Genomic DNA, 23,037 nt, shown 5'->3' with positions numbered 1-23,037 from the left:
GCTTTGGAGAGCGGCTTCATCTTTCCCAAGAGGTTTTAAATTTCACAGAGATCATAAAGGGCTGGTTAGGATAATCTAGAACAGTGGGATTCAAACCTCTGAACCTCTAAACACAAGTTTGCATCTCTAAACTTGTCTCCATCCTCCAGAGATTTAAAAAAAAATAATTGCTTTCAATGAACCAGTCAAGTAGAGCAAGTTAAAGAAGAAGGAGGAGCTTTAATGCCCATTAGACCATCATGATCTCAGCCTGCTCTGCTCTGGATATTAAACCAAACCACAAAAAGAGCAAATGCGTTTCTGCAGAGATTCATTCGATACACTGTTAAATTAATGCTACACAGGCCTCTCCTCGGAATGTATGAAGTGCATACATCTTCATAAAGTGTTTATCTAAAGTAAAAAGCCCACAGATTTAACAGTAATGTTCAGCATGTCCTGTAAGTTATGATGCAGAGCCCTGCTTCCTTTTCCAACTTATTTTCTTTAAATCAAATTCACCCCTCTCCCTCCGTCCTTGATTTATGCCTGCAGAAAGCAGAGGCAATAATGACGAAAAGCTCCCAGGAGTGCAGTTATACCTCAATTTGTATCAAAAATTCTTCCTGATTTTGTTACTTTATCTCAACAAAGAAAAACAGTGGTGGGAACCACCGAATGAGTGAATGTGTGTGTCCTCCAGCAGCAGCCAATTCAAGCATTATGGGTTATTCTGGGCCCTAAATACATAGACTGCCATGAGTTCCCCTCCAAATATGATAGAAAGATGGTGAGAAGGAGATAACAAAAAGGAAAGGGTAAGGAGAAAGACGAGACATGTCAAAGATTATTTTAGAAGGAAGGATGGAGATACTGTATCAGCAGAAAAGATGTCAGAGATAAATAAAAGAGAGGAAACTGAATAAAGGTGGAAATATTTAAAGGAACATGTTAAACAAAGTGAAGCCAAAAGAGAAAAGTGACAAGAAACAGAAGGAGATGAGGACGAGATGAGGAGGAATACCTGTGGAAAAGGTGGAGGGACTCATGGATACAAGAGGAGACGTGAGAAGAAACAGATTTCACGAAGACACGTCATGAATCAAGTGGGAAAGAAAAACCTGAGGAGGAGGCAGGCGATCCAAATAAAGTCAGAGGAGAATGAAAAGAGGCTCATAGAAGGGATGATGGATGGAGGACAGGAAGAGTCTGGAACATGGTGCAACGTCCAGGAGAGCTTCTTCACTTCCAAAGTTCACGCTGTGTTTTAAAACTCCCGATCTAATCCTCCACAATAAAACGCGGGGTCATCATTATGGTTTGCTAAGATAAAGTCCCTCTGGCATTTCGCGGCTGCAGAAGTTTGGATGTCCTGGAATGCCTTTACAGTGAGGGTGGACGCATTCTCCACGAGTACAGAGAAATTCCTTTTCTCCAGGAGACAGGGAACACAGTCACTTCTGTCCAGGACATTTCATACTTCATGCACAGCTGAAAAGAGTTTTACTCCTGCAAGAAAAACTGAAAGAGACGTCTTTCTGCATTAACCAAGCCCACTTCTGCACAGAGAATGCATGAAACCAAGGTATAAAGATTTGTAATCAATTCTTATTGCTGCATCATGAAGCAGAGGAAACGGGCAAATTGACGGGATTTGAAGGTATAATGGACGATGTTTTAGCCAATGAATGGCGTGATGATAGCGTCAACTATTGGTCCTCCGACATGTCAATCACGCTGAAGAAACGCTTTCGTCACGCCGTCAAGCGCGCTCGCAGGAGCAGCAGAGCAGGGAGGACGGTCTGGCGCGTGCGCGCTTTCAAAAAGCGAATAACAAGACGTTTGGCTTCGACTTCTTCGAGAAAATCGTCCATTATATCTTTAATTTTTCTGTTAAGTAATGTGATTGATGTGATTGCAATGCGAGTGTCACTAAACAACGTCAATATTTTAGCTCCAAACATTGAATTTAAAATCTGCTGTGTGCTTCAGATAAACACACCCTGTTAAATCTTTGTTTTAGAGAGTCTTAAAATTTTAAAACTTTAAAACATACTGTTCAGGAATTGATGAGGTAATCAATAAATGATAGACTAAATACTAATAAGTAATTGCTAATCAATTGCTATCCTGAGTAAAAAAAAATAGCCAATAATAACTCCCAAACGAAAGGATTAAAGAAAGAAATCGATCTTTTCTTGCAGCTATGGGAGAAAAAAAAACTAAACTTCTCTGATCTTGTGGATTATGTGGAGTTCTTAAAGCTCAAACTCAGTTTTATAGCCAGCAGGTACAAATCCTCTTGATCATGAAATATTAAAAGGATCCTCGAAGGAGAAGCGATCGATGTCTTAAGGTTTCAAAGTAATAAGAAGAGCAGATCCCGTATTTTGGGCGTCTCTATTCAGAGAAATGGGTTCCGTCCAGAATACCCTCCCTCGTCATCGGTGTAAAAAGCACAACTGTTCTCATTAATGATTGCTGGATATCTGTGTTGCCGTGTCCTCTTTCTTTCCAGCTCTGCTTGGAAATCTCCTGGGGAGCCACAATGCAGAAATAAAGCCTCACTCTGGGATGACTGCAGTGACCCAACAGTCACTTTGAAGCAGCATTTCTGCAGAGCCACATCCTCCACATTCACTAGTTGCTCCTCTCAACGTAAAAGGGCTTCATGTGGCCAAAAGAAGTTGTAACTGAAGGCAAATGGCACATTTTCACAAGCCTGAAGAAGCAGGAAGTCACATTTTGACTGACACAGTTTAAAAACACCACAAATATGACTAGAAAAAAGAATCGCATGAAAAGAAAGCTGCACTACATTATTTTCTGAACTTTCAAATCACATAAATTAGCCACGTTTATTAGCCAGTGCCAGTCTCTGGTACCTTATTCACGTCTAAATACCCACATTCCCCTGTAATTTGCCTCTGTGGTTTCAAGGTTTTCATGCATTTTTCTTTTTTTTTTTTCTTTTTGTGGTCATGACAGTCAGCGAGATGCATTCATGCTTCTCAAATAAGAATAGTGGCCACAATCCACCACCTCAGTCAGGCCAATATTAACAAAGATGGAAAGGAGTAATGAAAGGAAAGTCAAACATCGAAGCCTGTAAGGTGAACGAGGCAGCAGTAGCAAGGATTGAGCAGGAAGTAGTTTGAGGGTTGCCGTAACGTCGAGATAAGATCTGACAGCGTTATGAAAAATGGATGTTTTGTGCAGCTGGACGCAAGTAAGCAAACAATAGTCAGCCGAGGACATATGCCACATGCATTTATGTGTCTCTGTATTTTTATATTTTATATGCCACAAATAATATAACTAAAAAGCAACATGCGTCTTCAATACATCTGTCCAATCTACAGACAAATCTTCTACCGTCCGCCTGTTTTTGCAGTCATACCATAAAGCAACTTACTGAAAACATCCCATGACTGACAGCATGAGTCCTTACTAAACAGTGTCACAGTTTCACCTCCGGCGTCAAATGGCCTATTATCACAATTCCGCACGTGCACAAAAATAACACGTGCATGTGTGACCACGTGCACAACTAAGACATCGGGCTAAAAAGAAGTATTTAAGGCAGCTGTCTGCGAGGGGCACGCATACATGTTGACACTCGTGCACACACGCCGAGCGGTGTGTTCTCTGGCCCGTCTGTTTACACACATGTAAGCGCGTGCATGCATGCGCACCGCAATGCACGGCGCTGGCGCATGGCGAGGATAACAATGGCTATCAACAGGTCATTCCATACGTGTCTTTTAAGACAGACGAGAGCGGGGGTCCTCCTACATTCAGCTTTAAAAAGAAATGACTGTTAATATGACATGATATCAAAAATCAAACATCCTTAAAAAAAAAAACTTCCATCTCTGCATCCTGCTGACTCACTGCTTTAGGTTCCCGGCAAACTACGTTAGCTAAATACATAAAAGGTAAAATTCAATACAAGCATAAACTAATGGCTCAGGTACAAATCACAGAGAGATGTAAGGAGGCCGACTGTGGGGAAGCACGTATAGATTTAGTACTGATGAAAACCACAAACGGCGGGGAGAAGAGTGGAACAGCAGACAGGTGGAGACAAATCAGACCAGGACAAATTGATGAAACCCATTCTGGTTGAACTAATGGACTGAACGAAACCGCAGTGACGATCACAAAGAGAGTGCAGGAAGAAACTGCAGTACAGAAAGACAATCAAATATCTGCATGGCTGAGCTGTACTACAGTGTGAAAGCAAACAAATACCAGGACTGTTTTCCCATTTTAGTCTCACAAATTGAGGCATTAAGAATCCATTGTGGCTCAATTGAGTTAAACAGCATTTGTTTTTGTGGGTAATTTGTTACTGATTAGTGAATGTCCATTTGGCCTACTTTGAAAAACGAATGTGTGTGTGTGCTTGTGCATGTGTGTACCGTTATTTACTTTACTGTGGAGCTCAAAACCGGGAGCACGCTCAACCTGCGGGCGCTGAACTAGCTAGCCTGGTTCACATGTGTTTTAAGGACAGGATACGGTTTTCGGGCGAAGGTTAGAATTAGCGGTTGGTGTAGTTGGTTTTGGGAGGCAGCGGGGCACGAGGGCAGGAGTGAACACCCGACTCGCTTTCTGCTGCAGACCAAAACAGTCTGTAAAGGTGTCCTTTGTGCTGTACACATAAACCCAAACAGAGCACTGAACAGGGTGCAATGGCGCAGAAAAGGAATACATGCTTTGGTGAGCTGCAGAAATGAGCTACTTCAGCAGCATGTTTCCCATGAGCACTGGTGGAGACACGACACTTCACCACAAGCTTTGTGTGACTTTGACTCAAACAAACAACCTATTAGTTAACATGTTGGTTCCAACTAAACTCACCTCCTGATCTGCACTAACAAGTTAAGAGTTACGCTGAGGCACTCAATTACGACGGCTACGGTCAGGATGAGGGGATGGAGGAGGCATTATATCACTGGGAAGTCAGCACAAAGACACACAACCATCTAACCTCAAAGGACCTCTAAGACCTATTCAGTGATCTCGTGTGTCTTACCAGGTTTGACACTCCAGTCCAGTAGAGGAAGAATCCCTCTGGATCAACTTTCAGGGTCACCAGAGTGGGAGGCCCACTGTTGGGCTCCTAGAATAAAGAAGAAATAAAGATGTTAGCAGGATAAAGACGCTGTAGTTAGTAATTGAAATGATACGCCACTTTATAACCCGTAATGACTGCAGCGGTAGCACCTGCTGGTGTACCGAGCTTTGTTATTACGGCCCAGCAGGCAGGCAGACAGCCTGGCGGGGACGGTGTGTGTGTGTGTGTGTGTGTGTGTGTGTGTGTGTGCGTGCGTGTCCCATGTCGCGCAGCAGCTGTTTTCACGCAGAAAACCACACACTTCGGCCAGCGCGAAGATCTCATTCACGTGCAGCATAATGACGGCACAGGAGCCCAGATCAACATGTCATTAGCATCGTCATACGCAAGAGGCCATGGCCACAAGAGCATCCAAGCACGCACACACACACACACACACACACACACACCAACACACGGAGCTCCCGCCTCTGTAATTACAGTCATACGCCACTCCAACAGACAAACACACAGTCCAGAGTCAGACATCCAACAACCTCTACAGGCTTTTCCCCGATGTGACGTTGACGAGTTGCAGATGCCGACGTTCCTGAATCGAGAAGACACGCTTGGGAAAAAGGCAAGATCGCGTCACTTCCAGCTTCACTGTGAGAAGCCAGAACACCGCCGCCGCGCCGGTTTCAGCGACGCGTGACTCATCGATGACCGCCGACATGAGCTCCGGTTTCAGCACGGTCGACGCCATCAGATGAGAAACAAGCGAAAGATGTTCATGTGCAGCCCACACGGAACTTCACTGCCAACAAGAGTGACTCAAAAGAGCAAAAAACACACAAAGAACTAAGCAGTGAGCACACATCAGATAAACCAAGATAAACCGGAGATCCCACACAGAAGATAAGACTGAGAAACAGTTCGCTGAAACGTGTAGTAGGTCGAATACAATGTTTTATATCCATTTATACGTCTCCCTTTCGTTTTTATCAAACAGGAAAACTGGATGAACGCTCAACCGAGACTCGTTCTGCAATGATCCTGAAGAACTGTGACAATAAATGTGCAAAAAGTAATCTATAGGAGAATCCAGAAAGGACTAAACTCATGAATATTCATCGTCCACATGATGATAATTGCGACATCAACTCAACTGCTGTTGTGAAACAGATATAAACAATTATGAAAATCTGAAAATAACGGGCAATTTCAGGATCCAAGGAAGAGAGCAAACGTACGAGTTACATCGAGTGTGTTTTAGGGTGAGCATGAGAGGAGTCTGGGTCAGCTAATGGATGGAGGGTTAGAGGGAGAAGTAAATGTTTGGATTAAGAGAATGATGGAAGGAGCAGAAGAGGGAAAAAGAGTGAGAGGGATGAAGACGTTTAAGACTCGTGATGTTAGGAAGAGGATGAAAAAGGAAAAGAAACTGAGCATGAAAGAGGCAAAGGGGAGGACAATCACTTCCTGTTAGATTTACAGTGCCTGCTGCTCGCTGTTGAGCAGACGACTGACAGAAACACTCGCAAACAGCAGCAGCCAACTGCAAATAAGTAAAAGCTCCTCTCAGAAAACATCCAGAGGAACAACAGTAGTGTTTAGCCTCGAGGCACGCCGACCCACTCTACATATTACCCAACATGTGACCTGCGTTGACTCACTAGTACAACTGGACGAGCTACACAACCTCAATTTCACGCAGCGATAACGATCTTCAGACTGTGACCCGATGCTCTCGTCAGCTGGCGTCTGGACGCCACAGACGTCAAAACCAAACGGCTCTTCAAGCTGAGTTTTCAGACGGGTGCTTCACTTTCGTCTACAGTGCTGGATTTTTCATGACAACAGAGCTGAAATCATAACCAGCCACGATTGTGCACGTGGCATTTCCGAGGGTTTCCTCCTATTGTTCCATAACAGGTCAAATGGTGGCGGACTGGCAACCTGTCTGGTGCGCCGCCGTCGGCCATAGTCTGCTGGGACCGGCTCACACATCCTCTGACCCCGAACTGGAAAAAGCTCCATAAGCAGATGGATAAATGAGATCATGCCACGACAGATTCAACCAAGGCCTTTAACTCGTGTTAATGACCCTTGTAAAGATGATGCATTTCACTTGTCTGGAGCGACAGATGCAAATTAGCATAATCATTGTAATATCAGCTCCCACTCATAAGGAATTAGGATAAAATTGATAATAATGATTTGTCCAATCATTTAATAAATTGCCTCAAAAGAATAAGAAAATCTCAGGTTTACGGAAAATGCAAAAACTGGTGATTTCAGTTTATTCTCTTCATGAACAAACTATCTGGAAACAAGTCTGTTTGTACAAATGGTTCTTGCATAAGACCCAGATGTTTCCTCATAACTATTGCTACTGCTTCGTGTAACACATAGGAGACTGACAGTGTTTACGGTTCTTTTCTAAAGTTAAACATCCAAAACTATTACTTAAATCTACTGGATTTAGCATGTTGGAATTGGAGGAACGCATTTAAAATAAATGTCTCAAGTGTTTCCGAGGATGTTTAACAAGCTACAGTAAAACTGTGAAAGTGTGTTTATTTTTTTTAGAGATTGCAGTAAGAACAAACCTCCCATGTGAGTTCTTTTTAAGTGTTTTGATGGTGCATTGACAAGATATATAAAGTGTCAGTACACTCATTGACACATGACACTTTTACCCACAGAAAGAGTGACCTACAGGCTGATGTGACCATAACAGCCATCTTGCATACAGCAATCATGAAGGTGTTCGCGCCAGGACAAAGGTCAGTGAGCACGGAACTCCAACTTGCTGCAGCGAATCTCAAGTTGAATTCTGAGACTAATTCATTCCAACTCTTCAGTGTCAGTACATCTTTGTAAATTACTTTCTGATGATTTCCTGTATTTCCAGCACATGTTCCCAAAGTGGGTAAGGAGTCATTAGTAAACGTTCTCATTCACACACCTTGCTGAACATAAAGCAAGCGCCCTGCGGAGTGTTTCTGTGTGAGTGGGTGGCAGCACTAGACCTGGACCTCACCCTGCTTTTTAATTAGTTTCCATGTGCAGGAACCCTCTGAAGTCTGGCTTTTCTTCCTTCCCTTCTTTCTCTTCTTTTCATGCCTGTCTGTCATTGTGTCAGCTGACTCTCCTTCCACCTCTCCGAGTTCTCTCTTCCTCTTTCTTTGAGTCGAGACTCGTTCCCCGGACCCCCTCCAGACGCCGTGACCTCCTTGACAAACACCTTCATTACCTGACTGTAATGTCAGACACACACACACACACAGAGTGGACGGACCACCCCCCGCAGCTGATGTCTCACACCGGCCGGCTAATGAGCGCCTCGTGAAAACTCGCCGTCTGCAAAGGGCAGGAGCACAAAAAGTCACCGTGCTTTTTCTCCCTGCCCACAGTCCTCGCCACAAATTAACGTGTGGGGGCTGAAAAACGTCAACCAGCGCGAGGCAGTTAGTGGGAAACTGATAAAAGAGGCTGTTCCGAGTACACCTTTGGCCAGCCACGCCGTGTGTGTGTGTGTGTGTGTATTCAGTGGCAGCTTACAAGAGTGGTGTGAGAACGAGGCCAGTGTGTCCCGAGTGTGAGTGTGTTTCGGCTGCTGCTTTGGCAACACAGGTAAAAGTTGATGACAATAAGAAACCTTTGGACTAGAGAGAGAGAGAGAGAGGAGGAAGCAAGGAGTTAAAAGTAAGCCGCTGCGTTTAGTGTTCAAAGAAAAAAATATCAGCCAAGTCAAGAAGATAAAAGCATACACACGCCATCTGATATCAGCTAGTAAATTACACGTATTTACAACTTCAGGCCTAAGTCAACCTTATATACAATCTTTATGTCCTCTTATTTTATTTCTATTTTTTTTTACAGACGCTTCACTGTTTAATTTCCCCACGGGATTAATTTCAACTTCCATCCATCAAGCCGTAAACACAGCAAACGGACCAATAACCCTGCCACGGACAGAGCCAAGTTCCACACGCGGAACAATACCCAGGATCACGCAGGGTCCAGGACGCTAAATAATGTGGCAAGACTCACTTTTAGAACTCACAAGAAGTGCCGCTGCAGTTTTCACAACAGACGCCGACGTGCAACATCGCGACATTAACCCTAAAGAATAAGCAATTGGAATTACAAAAACTCAAATGCTCAAACCCATCCATCAATCATGTGTTTTATAGTCGAGGAGTCCTGGAGTCGATCCCAGCTGACTGTGGGCAAAAAAAAAAAAAAAACGCAGAATACGACCCAAACAGGTCACCCGTCCATCGCAGAGCAAACACAGGAAGCCACAGACCGTCACACACACTCACACACACACACACAGGAGTGCGTGTACCCTCACATGGAAGGTCCTTAGATTGTGGGAGGAAACTGGAGTAGCCTGAGAAATCTCATGCCTGCATATTGAGGGACTTTAGACAAATTAGCCAAGAAAAGAACCAAACTAATTCTCAAAGTGGGGCGAGAGACTGCTCACCGCTACACCGCGCACTTCCAAAACTGAAACGGTCAACTTGGTCAACATGCAGGATGTTGCCAGAAATTCTTGTTTTTCACTAAACAGGCCGTGATGGCAGATGAAAGCATTTCTCTGTAACGTAACACCATCTGAACTCGTGTGCAGATGAAATGCAGTAATGTGGGAGATGACAACCGATTCGCGGGCTTTTGTTGGATGTTGTGGAAAAACTGTGTAAATTACTGCAGAATAAAAACCACACTCCGGTTCAGTGCAGAGCATTTACACTCTGATAAAGACTGCTGACTCGTCACTTGCCTGGAGGATAATCGAGTTATGAGTAACAACAAGCAAATTGAAATAGAATTTGCTGTTTTGATCGTCAATATTGTTGCACGGGATCCAACAGCAAACACAACTGGAGTGGAGACACGCAAGAAGAAAGAAAGATGATGGAAGACAGAACTAAAAGTCTTTGAGGACCGGCATGCAAAAAGATAGAATGACCTTATGAGGAAGAGATGAAACGGGAGATACGGGGGACAGCGAGGTGAAGCAAATGGATGAGGCTCGAATTAGCAGCAGAGTCAATGAGGGGGAGAAGCACCGGTCCAGATGTCAGTCCCACACTTCACATGTGGCTGTGGTTGACCTTCCACCTCCATCCATCCATCCAGGCCTCATTTCTCACCGCTCTGTCAGGATGTCGGCGGCGTTTCTCGACACGGCGTCAGACATCCGCGTCTCATTCCCGCCCCGTCCTCCGTTCACTTCTCTCCGCTCTAATCCGCCTCACGGCTTTTCTTATAACGGCTCATTTGTAGCTTGTGCACATCTATTACACAACCAAGATATCCACTTTCTGGAAACACTGGCAGGCAGGGCCAACTGGCTTGAAAGTGGACCTCTTATGAAGGGTGGAATGACACGGCAGCGTAGCTAACAAAGAAGTTCCAGCCCGTTATGAAATGTTGGTGTTTTTTTTTTTGTTTTTTTTGTTTCCTCAAGTCAAAAATCCAACAGTGCTGTCTGTCAGGATACAGCGCCGACACATGAGCAGCTCCACGCTGCATTCAGGCATGTCCAGGAACCGGCCGACCGGCATTTAACCCTTCGGGGGGAATTTAGTGAAGTTTCACCCAATTGACGCTTTGAAGGGCATTTCAAGGGTAAAGACTTTTTAAAGTTGCGATTGCAATTAACTAACAATTAGCAGAAAAACCAGAAGAAGTAAGGAAAATACCACATACGATGTCCAATAAAAGGTTAATTTTAAAAAATGCTTTTTGATCACAACTGATGCTGCAGATACAAACATTTGCATGCCACATCTGACTCCAGGGAAGCTGAAAGGAAACGGAGGAATAAAGAGAAAATGATAAAAGCAGCTGTTAATCACGTCCCAGACATGCAGGGGAAGGCCGCCTACAGGAAGTATATTTGTAAAAGACTCATCTGAAGTGTATTTTAATCCAAAAACATGCCTTTGATCGACTGACAAACACATGGTATCGCTTAAAGAATCTTAAATTGATGAAAAGATTTGCATCCCACTCTTCTCAAGAGGGATTTAGACATACTTGCTTTGAAAAATGGAGAAGTTACAGAACTAAGAAGCAGGATCGCAAAAATAAACAGAATAAACAGTCTTCTGATACAGCTGGACCTTTTGAGAAACACATTCAATGAGCACAGAGGAAACCTCAGTATCTGTTAATGCACAACTCTTTAAGTTTTGAATTTAAAAAATACACACTGTACCTTAAAGGAAAAAATTATGTAACACTCTTCTCAGAAACAGTGCATATGTGAGATATACCTAATATGCTGTATACATTTCCTCGAACATAAAATGGGTCTGAAGCTATTCATTCGTCATTTTATATGTTTAAGTCAGCAGTGGCATTCCTCTCTGCTGCTGCTGGCACATTACAGCATGTCCTGGCATGTTCTCCTCACCTGTACGCGAGTGGAAAAGACTGACACACACGTACGAAAGCCAGCATTTGCCTCTGTGCATTAAAAAAAAAGGCAACCACTCAGGGGAAAAAAGGCTATGTACTAAGATTGTCAAGGCATTTATTGTCATTATAGCAATTTTAACAAAACGTTTGAAGCCACAGTATTAAAAGGACACTGCAAAAAGGACAAAATAGGCTGAAGTGTGGCCATCAGCTTCAAAATGAAAGTCTTCAGCTTTAGGATTCTCAATAGTATTTAAATCATTCTCACACTCGTACTCTTTTTTTGTTTATATTAGTCCTTTAAATTACATTAGTAATCTTCTGGTCAACGTGTTTCTCTTTTTTTTCTTTTTTTGCCACTGTTCTAGAAGGAACGGACACTTCTAGCTGCCCATCCTGAGTCGATGACGCCATTTTTCGGTGTTTCAGATGGAAAACTGTCTGCCAGGAGAAAACTCCAGCCGCTCTTCCAAACACCATGTTGCACCACTTTAGTACAAAACATGTGGGATCTGTTTCTGAGCAGGTTATTTTGTTTGGGAAATGACAACGTTTCTTCAAACTGCGGTATGAGCAAAACAGTCTTCAAAAATTCCAAATGCTTGCTAATGCTGTGGAGTTTATTTGAGTTTGTATGAATCACTGAAATCGAGAAAAAAAAACTGAATGTTTGGAACCGATTAGTTCGATTACTAGAAGTCAACAACTCTGCAGGTACTTTTTTTATCTAAAAAAGAAAAAATGCAGCAACACAAATATTTCTCCATTTAGTGCCAGATGTAAACAGTTTTATTATGCCACAGATGACTAACAAAATCCGTTCTGAATCACCTCACATCTACTTTTGAGGTATAAACACTGCAAACAATCATGGAGGGAGATGTGCAAACATTAAAACAGGCCTTCGGAAAAAAAAAAAAAGCATGACTGGCAAAACATCTCTTTAATGTAAGATGGTGAGATTAAAGTTACTGGGTTTTTTTTAGACGCTATAATTTCACGGGGCCAATTTGCATGTTATCCCTGGATGTGTGTCTATGTGTGTGTGGATTTTCCTCTCTTTGCAAATTAAATGCAAAAATGCAGGTTAGTTTAAAAAAAATAAATCAATAAAAAAATGAGCACATCAGCAGTCAAAATGCAAAAATTCGAGCAGAAGCTGATGCTGATTTACAGGGTGGAGTACTTTGATGTATATCAACAGGATACATTAAAATTCTTCCTGTTATTGACTCTTGAGAACTTTCAAAACAATACCTGGCCTTTTGCTTGATGGAAACCTCGACGCAAGAGGTCAACATGACGATATTGTGTTCCAGTGCTCCACTGTGTGGTCCATAAGGTCTGACCCAGTAATTTCTACCAGATTGCCGGAAACAGCACAAAAACACAACATTTTATGGTCCACAGTGCATCAGTCACCTTGTGAGGATTTGAATTAAAGCCAAAACCTCTAATCCCAAAAGGATGTCAGGTTTCCCAAAAGATCTGCCCAATTACTGAGCGACTTGTGATTTAGTGGGACTTCGTTTACAAGCCTGAGCCTGCTTGTAATTGCCTGATGCTAATGAAAACAAATCAAGTCCAAGAAATTGCTGAAAAAGGAGAAGTTGCTACATCTGGTCTTGCAGAGAAAGCACGTCGGGGAAAGAAAGTTTGGGGTTTTTTTAAATTGCAAAATGGTGCTTGGTTTGAAAGGCTAGTGTATGCAAGAGTATTTCAAAAGTAATTAACTAAATAAAACTGAAAATATGTTAGAAAAAAAAGATAAATTTTAGGTTTAAAAGCATTACTTTTCATTTTTGTGTACTACTGAGAAACACATCAAGTCAGCGAGGGGCCGGGCTGTCCTGTAGACAAACCGTCTGTCCTCGTTTGTCTAATTGGCTGTTTAGGAGGAATTTTAACCCAATTCCAGTCGGAATTCCTCTAAATTGAATTGCTGCCGAGCTGCAGAGGGAGAGGGAGTGTGAGGAAAACGGTTTGGCTCCGGAGCCTCACGACGAGCGCCGACAGGAAGTCATTCAAAGTGAAACGCACACTCGGAGCAAAAACAACCGCACACGCACACCAGCGCACATGACGGGAGAGGGGCAATTTGCAACGTATTTCTCATCCTCCTCCGTGCACGTGTCGTCTGGTGCACCTAAAGGATCAAGAGAGTCAGGAACAGAGGTGCTGATGTGAGAGCAGAGGTTTGTTGAAAACAATAAAACCAGAATTCTTAGAAGGAGAGAGCAGGAGATGAATGAGCCGTGTGTGTGTGTGTGTGTGTGTGTGTGTGTGTGTGTGTGTGTGTGCGTGTGTGTGTGTGTGCTGGGAGGGTATCATGATGGGCTCGGGGGCAATTAAGAAAAATGGGGTCAAAAGGGGACTTTTCAGGTAAACACACCACATTGCCCTGAGGAACTTTTCTCTGTGTGTGTGTGTGTGTGTGTGTGTGTGTGTGTGTGTGTGTGTGTGTGTGTGTGTGTGTGTGTGTGTGTCCTAATGCTTGATCATCCTGTCAAAAAGTAGACACTCCGGACCAACTCCCATTATCAGATCGCCCACATCATTAACCCGAAGAAATGAGAATGAAGCAAATAAGCAATGAGAAGAAAACCAGTTTGTTCTGATTCTGCTTATTATTCTTTCAGAGGAACAATTTCAGTGTTTTGTTTGTTTTTTTTAATCTCAAAGTGCCAGAGTCAGGCTCAATTTAGAACCATAACCTCCAGAGTCCCCGGAGTCAGAAATGAGGAAACAACACTGCCACGCTAGTCACGATTTCCCCTTCAGATCGAAATGTTGTCAATTCTTTTTATTTACTTTACATCGCCTTTATTAGACCGCTTAACTTGCAAAAACATTTGCAGAGCACAGCATCTCAAAAAGGCGTTGTGAAAAAGGCTGAATAAAATTAAACAAAACTGAACATTTAGCTGCACATCTGTAATAAATACTTGTTTCTACTGATAATAAAAATGTTTTTAGTACACTGGAGACAAGAAAAAGTATAATTTCATAACCTTACAAAGAAGACTGAGAGTTAGATGCAGGAATTTGGGATTCGGTTTGAATAAGAACTCAAAATCCAGAGCTTGAGACTCCTTTAAAATCTTCAAATACTTGTTCAAAGCGTCAGCCTTGATGTACGGCAAACATCCTTCTCAGTTATCTGACATTTAGTCCACAATGAAAACATCTGGGTATGTGACTAATATGACAAATCTTGGCTTTTACTTACATTTGCTTTATAGTGCAAACAGAGAAATCTTACCGAGGTCGTTTATGGACGTGTTAGAGCAATATTTGCTCAACAGGTGCACTAAAACCACGTTGGAGGATTTCATTTTTACTCATTTTCACAGCAAACTCAGACTTATTTGATAAGCGCACAGCTTGTTCGACACACGGCTGAATCTACTGATTCAAACAGCGAAGCGTCTCAGAAACAAAACCCACAAAACAAACAAATTCCTCGAAATGCTTTATGACTTCCGCAAGTATGAAAATAAGAGTCGTTTTTCTTCCCTCCCCGTGCCCACAACTCATTTGTTGACTCGAGAGGGGAAATAGCAAATAGATGGGAAGAGGGGCTGAAAGACGGGCGAGGAGAACGCATGCACATGTTTGAGCGTTCACACACTTAATCACCAGCATAACCATTTCCTGGGAAATCCCTTCGAGAGAGAGCGAGAGAGAGAAACAGAGATGTGTGTGTGTGAGAAAGAAAGAGAAAGGAAATCAAAAGACATAGTGTTTTGTGTGACAAGACCCTTCATAGAAGGACAGAGAACACAAGCATACGGCATTCGATTGTTATAATGCTTTGTGATTTGTTGACAATCTGCTGCCGTGCGGTCAGACTGATGCTGTTTCAACCGCTTGCCTGTGTGCCTGTGTGTGTGTGTGTATGTGTGTGTGTTCCAACGCCACACCTGACCGCTTAGCTGCAAAGATAACAGCTTTATTGAACAGCAGGGGCGGGATTGTTCAATACAGTCCACGAAGTTGCCAGCAGGAGTTTTATCAGAAACACAAACTACATTTCAAACTTCAAAGTGATTTGAACAGGAAGTGTCTTAATAAATTTAAAAAAAAAAAAAAAGAAATGCACGTTTCTTAGTCATAATGGGAAAAGCTGTTAAACTGCCATTCTTGTTTTGCACTAGTGAAGCTACATAGGATCCTGTTGAATGGTTTAATAACTTCAATCACAATTTTGGAGACAATAGTGCCACCAAGGAGACCCATCCATCCATCCTTCACAGCTGATCCCGGGGCAGGGTGCCAGTTCATAACAGACCCACCACGAGCTCCCGTTCACATCACCTGAAAGGAGGGGTTTTCCACTGTGGCACAACGACACCACCCTCTGCTTTCAATATTTTGATGATTCACACAAAAACACACGCACGCGTTTAGCAATCAGGCCGCAAACCTCAGACACAGGCAGTTTGACCTCCTCAGTGCGCCACCGGGTTTAATCATTGACAGAAACAGGGACACTTACTGCTCACCTTGTCTCGCAAAAAAAAAAAAATAAATAAATCTACACACCCGCGCGCGAGGCACCCATGATGGTCGCGCGTCTGTGCCAGACGCGTTTAGCACGCGGAAGAATTAAACGAAAACAATTAACAAAGCAAAAGTCAAGAAGGGTGATTACAAGAGAAGTAGAAGGAAGAGAATGATTCCCACGCGCACAGGTGCCGTGTAATCCGCTGGGGAAAAGGAGGGAAAAGTACAGAAAGACGCAGAAAACAGTGCGTGAGAGTGAGTGCGTGCGTGCGTGAGGGCGTCTGAACTGAACCGGAGCCGAGGAAAACCGGCTTGACAAGAAACACACTAACTTTTTTTTTTTTTTTCCTAGTATGTGATTAACACGCTGCACATAGTGGCTTCTGTGTCCAGCGCTGGTTCACACACCTGCACACGACACACACACTCTCTCACACACACACACCTAAAAAAAAAAACACAACAGCCTACTGTCAAAAACATGCTGACACGAGCTGCCCCGTGTTTTGAAGTTGGTTAGAAACAGGGAGGAGGGAGGAAGGACGGAGGGAAGGGGGGCAGAAACTTTCACTGCTCACCTCGTCCCACTTGATGAATTTGCCCCCCTTCTTCAGCGCTTCGTGCACGGACACGGGCTTGAGCTGCAGCGCGTGGACTCCCGGCTTGGCCCCGGCCATGACGAGAGACTCCCTGCCCGGGTGCCAACGCCTAAACCCCGGCGACGGCGAGCTGGACTCCTCGGAAGGAACCAGAAAACAAAACAAAACAAAACAAAACAAAAAAAAAAGTCCTCGCTCTTCCTTCGTGCACTTCCACCTCTCTCCTCTATCCGGGGCTGGCCGGGAGGCGGAGGCGCAGAGAGAAAGTTCCCCAGAAAAGTTTCACGGCAGCTCGCCGAGAGTTTGGAGGAACATGAGTGAAGATCCACGCGCGGCTCCACTGCTTCCAGCGCGCACCGCCGCTGTCTTGTCCGCGTCCACGACGCGCGGCGGCGCGCCTCCGAGTACTTACTCCACTCTCTCTCTTTATTAATATTATTATGAGCTTTGATTCATATGTTTGTTTATTGTTTCACGCGGGATCCTTTAATCGCGCACTTGAGCCGGCGGAGAGATCCTTTCCTTCCTTCCTCCCATCGGGTCGACCCCTCTCTCTCTCTCTCTCTCTCTCTCTCTCTCTCTCTCTCTCTCTCTCTCTCTCTCTCTCTCTCTCTCTGTCTCTCTCTCTCCTCTCCTCTGGCTCTTCTTTCCAACTTTCTCTGTTTCCTCCCTCTTCTGTCGCCTCCGACGCGTTTCTCGGTTTCTGCTCCTCCTCTCCTCCCTGTATGTTTTCTGTCGGAGGGGGGGGGGAGAAAGGGAAGAGTTTTGAAAGAGGAGAAAGAGGGACGGCCTCAAGAGAGAATGAACGAGAGACAAAAAAGAGGTGGGAGTTTGTGAAATGTGTTTAAATCAGTGTTAGAAAGAGCTTTTTTTTTATTAGGAAGATGGGAAACATATTTCAAAAATCCAATAGTATAAGTTGGTTCGTATAGATTTTTTTTATGATTTATATTTTTTATTACAACAACTGACTGAAAGCCATTGCAACAGAAACCTTAATAATTTAGATTTTCGTGTTTCTGTCCTCCTCCCTACCACACCTTTGGTCCTTTTCCAGTTGATGATTGTGCAAACTCTTCATCCACAAAGCTCCTGCAGCATACATTGGTATGCAAGTAGTGTTTCCCTCCTTTCACACTCTGATTAAATTAACCTTGACAGAGTGAACTAGAACACAGTGTTACATGTATGCATAAAGCCACAATGAATATGGATACAATGCAATTAAAATAGCTGAGGTTGGGATTGGGAGCCTTTCTAAGAGGAGTTTGCATGTTCTCCCTGTCACACAAGATCTTTGGTGTCCTCCCATAGTCCTAAACCATATATATGAGGTTGCTTCGTATTTTTAAATGGCCTATTACTGATAGCAAACTAATTAAATAATAATAAACACAGTAATACTATTAAAACATGGTTGTGCCTTTCAGTTTTTAGGACTGAAATGAGGGATATGTGCTCTAAATTGTGATGCTACTTCTGCATTACAGGAACAGGAAATAATTTAGAGGATTTAGAGGAAAGGTAATCGAAGCCACTGAAAGCTGTTGGGTAACTTTCTTCTCCTTCCTCCAGATCAGAGGTATCATGTGTGAGTGCTGGGGACGCTGTGCAGCTACAGTCTGACAGTCTGATACCTTCGAAATCCGGCTGCCAGGCAACATTACAACACAGACTTCTTGTATATTAAAAAAAAAAAAAAGCACTTTGCAGGCAACAGATTTTTTGGCAACCATCGCCACTCTCAAACTCCCCAACTACACCCTGCAGGAATGTCTGCTATGCTGCAGCCTGCTGACTGACCGCTGGGCAGAGTGGCTGGCTCTCAGTGTGTGTGTGTGTGGGACTTTTTTGACCATACCATAGTGAGGAAGAGGAAATCCAGCCAGGCTGTTTGTCCACAAGCTTCAGTCAAACATACAATCACATACAGAGGGTGCTGGTGGTGTTGCATGACAATGACTTAGTGCACACGTCTGGCAGGAGGTAGATTGTTTAACAATGTAATAGAAATACAACCTGGCACTGGTGTGTGTGTGCGTGTGTGTGTGTGAGAGAGCTAGTGCGGATGTGTGTGGGTTCATTTGAGCTCCGTGAGTGTAAATCAGATGGAAACTGAGTCCATGTTGGGTGTTGATTAATTTGATACTGACACCACACACACACACACACACACACACACACACACACACACACACACACACACATGCACACACGCACACACACACTGGCAGGAACTGGCTCTCAGATAACCTCACACAAAAACAACATGAACGCATGTATATGGATTTCCTTCATGGTTATGCAGGAGTATTGTTTTCCGTTGGTGCTCAGAAGGCCGTCCAAACAGACCGTCTGCTCTTTCAGACTCACGCACCAAGCTCATTTCAGACCAGTAGTGCTGAGATGAATGCTGGATTTGAAGTGCAGGCACCTGTGGGGTCAGTAGACTCCTCCCCCCCCTTGTCTTGACTCATTCCACTTTCTGTCTCTCTCTCTCTCTCTCTCTCTCTCTCTTTCCTAATAAATATATTCTCTTGTTAGGCCTCCCTCCCTCCCTCCACCACAGTGCCTCTCCCTCTGGAATATCTCGTTTCTCATTCTAACAGGTGTCCTGCTCCCATTGGTCAACCGCATTCCATGTTCGAGATGTCTCTCTGAATAAATATGGAAGGAGGCAGCAAAGTGTTTGTTGATCATGTCCCTGCGGCTTCTCTCCATTCCTATTATATATCTCCTCTTTAAGAGCTTACTTTCATGCTCATTACGGTTCAGCTGGGTGTCTCACATGAAGCCGATTTTTGTAAAAAATCCAGACCTGATGAAAATACTTAAATCATGCTCACCCACAACCTGAAAGCTACATATTGCAGCAGTCCCTATAGTTTCATTTAAATAGGGCATACAGATGTTGAAAGGAGGACAAGCAGAGGAAAGAGGACAGTCATTTCAGGCGAGGTGTTGCAGAGGAAAAAAGGTTGAATGACATGACAGAAACAGTGTTGATCTTCACAGATTTTAAGATATATTATATATGTCAAAGTCCTTGAACAAGACAGCAAATTGCTCCCAATGGATGGATTGAGCACTTTTGGATTACAGCTGTCGTCATGTGATGACCAATGCGGGGCTGCAGAAGCTTTGGAAAAGATATGTAAGTGAAAACCATTTACAGTTTGAACCGTGCATTTATTTGCCACTTCACGTTTTCAATTCCTGCATTTTTTTTAATTCACATACACTGAAAAGCGGGCAGTGATTTAGAAAAGAATGAGGAGGAATTTATTGGTCTCGAAATAACGAGGGTTAAAAAAAGGGACAAAAGAGGGACAGCAGAGGTTAAAAATGGAACAAAGAGAGGGACACATGGAAAAGATGTACTGAAAGGGAAGACCCCCAACCTCCTTCCCCCTCTCTCTCTCTCTCTCTCTCTCTCTCTCTCTCTCTCTCTCTCTCTCTCTCTCTCTCTCTCTCTCTCTCTCTCTCTCTCTCTCTCTTTTTCAGGCCAAGAACTCACAAAGACACATTGTGTAAAGACACACAGGCAGATTCAGTGTCCCTGCCCAGCACACTGCCCCCTCTTTGCACACATATACACACAGTAAAAGACAAAAGCAGGCAAAGTACACACACACACACACACACACACACACACACACACACACACACACACACACACACACTGCAGGGTGACCGTCAGTGTGTTTTGGGTGTGCCGACAAAGTGCTGAGTACAGTTTTCAATATGAGACATCCATGCACGATGCAGATGTACATAACATAGAGCTGCAAATTTAATTAATTGTCAAAGCATTCATGTCACTCCAGCATTTCTATGAACTGAATTTGAGCCTGAAAATCATCACAAATGTTGCAAAGTATCACAAATGGCGACCTGTCCTGAAAATGACCATTCATTCCTGCTGGAATATGATCCTGCGCTGCCATCTAGTGGCTGCATGCCTACACTGCAGTCCGGATTGTGCAACACTCTGGAATGAGGATGGAGCAGTTTGCTCTCTCATGGGGGCGTTGCCTACCTGTGCACGTGCACACAAGTCAATCACTGCAGTCTGTAAAACCACAGTATTTGCACAACTGAACAGATTTTAACCGCAGCTGAAAATACTGGCTTCACCAAAACCCCCAAACAAAATGTGTTTGTTGCTTTAATAAAATGCACAGAAAATACAAGCTATCCAACGATGAATAAAATGAAACATGTGGTCTGCCTTATTCATTGATTGCCCTAAAATTATCATCTGTTACTGTTGGTGATAATCTAATCTGGCTGACACCCACCCGTGCATGGAGAGAGAAGTAATTATATTTCCTTTTTCTAATGCACATTTCAGGAAGCTGGTAATTCAAGGAGGAATAGAACAACAGCGCCCCGATGTGGAAAGAAATCAAGTTTTATTGTTTAAAAAAAAGAGAAGAGTAGTGCATAGAATAGTGATCCATCAGTCCATGTATGTGATTGAGTCAAAACATGCATAAAAAACATCAGTTTCATGAAGAAGTGTCTTGACAGACAGGTTACACCCCAGGCACAGAGAGACAGACAATCACACACACCTATGAGCAAATTAGAGTGATCAAGTAACATCAATAACGTTTTAATGGTGTGGGAGAAAACCTGAGAAAACTCATGCACATGAAGGAAGAACATACAAACCCCACACAGAAAGGCCCTCAATGCAGACTCAAAGTGAGGATATTCCTATTGTGAGCAAGCGATCTCCAACAGCATGCATCAATCATAACCAAGTTCTGCAAAAATATTTGTAGCCAATCAGCTAACTGTTCTTGACATGTGGTACATAGAACACGTGATTTCAGTTACCAGTTGAGATCATGTGATTTGAAGTTTTGAAATATTTTAATTTTATTTGGTTGATGAAAATGGACAATGGAAAACACCAAAATATGTGTTGCCTCTTACTGTTGGCACTCATTCTTTTACTTGAACTCAGTACCATCGTTCCTTTTCAAGTTGCTCTTTGTTTTCTGTTTTTTTGTTTTTTTGTTTTTTTGTTTTTGCAAAGCAAAATATCACAAAGAGCCCCATCTGTTACCTTGGAGTCCCTTCTTCACAGTTTAGAAAAGAAAATCTTGGTCTTCACCGGACAAATAGGCACTAGTAAAAGAGTCGATAGGTGTCGCGTACATGCTTTGCACACAGCTCGGCGGATAACAGCTGAGCTTTCTTGCACTATGTGGCACACAGGTCACAATGGCCGCTCTTTATTCTTCCTGTAAAGTCCGCTGATCTCAGTTTTATGGCTATATGCAAGCTTCAAATTCTCTGGGAGATTATTTGAGCTCATGATATGACATTTTCTCACACACCACACACTATATATATATATATATATATATGTACTACTTGTTCCGGAGATTAAATATTAAATCAGACTGACCCCTCAATCCAAAGGATTTTGTCTGATGTGAGGTCCAAAAGCCAAAAATATCTCTGGCAAGTCATAAAAGTACCATTAGCCGGTGCACCGATGCCACGAGGCCTCGGCGAGTGTGCAAATGCATTTATCTTTCACCTGAAGGCAGAGTGTTTTTATCTTGTATTGAAGTGACCACATCACTCGGTGTGTATTTATACGCAAGCACATAAATGTTTAAGTTGGTGTGTGTGTGCAGATGTGTGTGTGTGTTGGACGGTCTGTCTGTGCTTACTCAGCTGTAAGTTTCAGACATGCTCACTGAATTATTCAGGTTTTTATGTCTTGTTGCCATGGCTGTCTGTGGAACGGTTGCTTGGGCCGGTATGACAGCCGCACACACTTACAGACACCGACACACACACACACACACACACACACACACACACACACACACACACACACACACACACACACACACACACACACACACACTAGTATGAGCATGTTGACAGATGTGAACACCCCCATACTTACACAGAAGAAGGAGCAGCCTCCCCCTCCTCTTCACACTCTGATTAATAAAACTCTTGTTCTTCAGCAGCCTAACCAGCCGGCGGGGTTCCCCACTGCTAGCATAATAAACATTATTGTTTCTTATTAAAGGCGCACCTTGAGGGGGGATTATCATCTCTATCACCTGGAGATAAAACTCGGATTGCGAAAGTGACCCCAAACTGGAAAATTCCCCAGCAGCTTCCAACAGATTGTAATCTCACAAGACTAAAACTATCACAAACATTAGATGCGTGATTTGAAGAGCGGTATTTTTTCTTTTTTTAAATATGTGAGATCTGGGCGTGAAGCTTTTTCTTTACAGTATGTTTCACACATTTCAGAGGAGACGTTTTAACAGTGATGAAAACACTCTATCGCTGATCTCTTGAAGCAGCGAGGTTCCAGAGAAAATGTGAGTAAATATTGTGTCAGAAGTAAATTGTTGCACAATACATTGAGTTCAAGCTCTTCAGGCGGAGGCAATGGCT

General features: G+C 43.3%; 1 protein-coding gene across 1 annotated transcript in view; it reads right to left on the bottom strand.

The window, feature by feature from the left end:
- Window positions 1-17,190, bottom strand: part of plcb3 (phospholipase C, beta 3 (phosphatidylinositol-specific)) — a 45,331-nt gene extending 28,141 nt beyond the window's left edge. Inside the window, exons 1-2 of the mRNA XM_030119475.1 lie at window positions 16,573-17,190; window positions 5,021-5,107 (exon numbers count right to left, since the gene is read on the bottom strand). Of these exons, the coding sequence (XP_029975335.1) occupies window positions 5,021-5,107; window positions 16,573-16,671 (186 nt within the window). The 5' untranslated portion in view covers window positions 16,672-17,190. The remainder of the gene's footprint in view (window positions 1-5,020; window positions 5,108-16,572) is intronic.
- Window positions 17,191-23,037: the final 5,847 nt, after the last annotated feature.

Source organism: Salarias fasciatus, chromosome 3 (assembly GCF_902148845.1).
Source record: "Salarias fasciatus chromosome 3, fSalaFa1.1, whole genome shotgun sequence".
Taxonomy (NCBI): Eukaryota; Metazoa; Chordata; class Actinopteri; order Blenniiformes; family Blenniidae; genus Salarias; species Salarias fasciatus.
The sequence above is the reverse complement of the archived record's forward strand: the minus strand, read 5'-3'. Positions and strand labels throughout refer to the sequence as shown.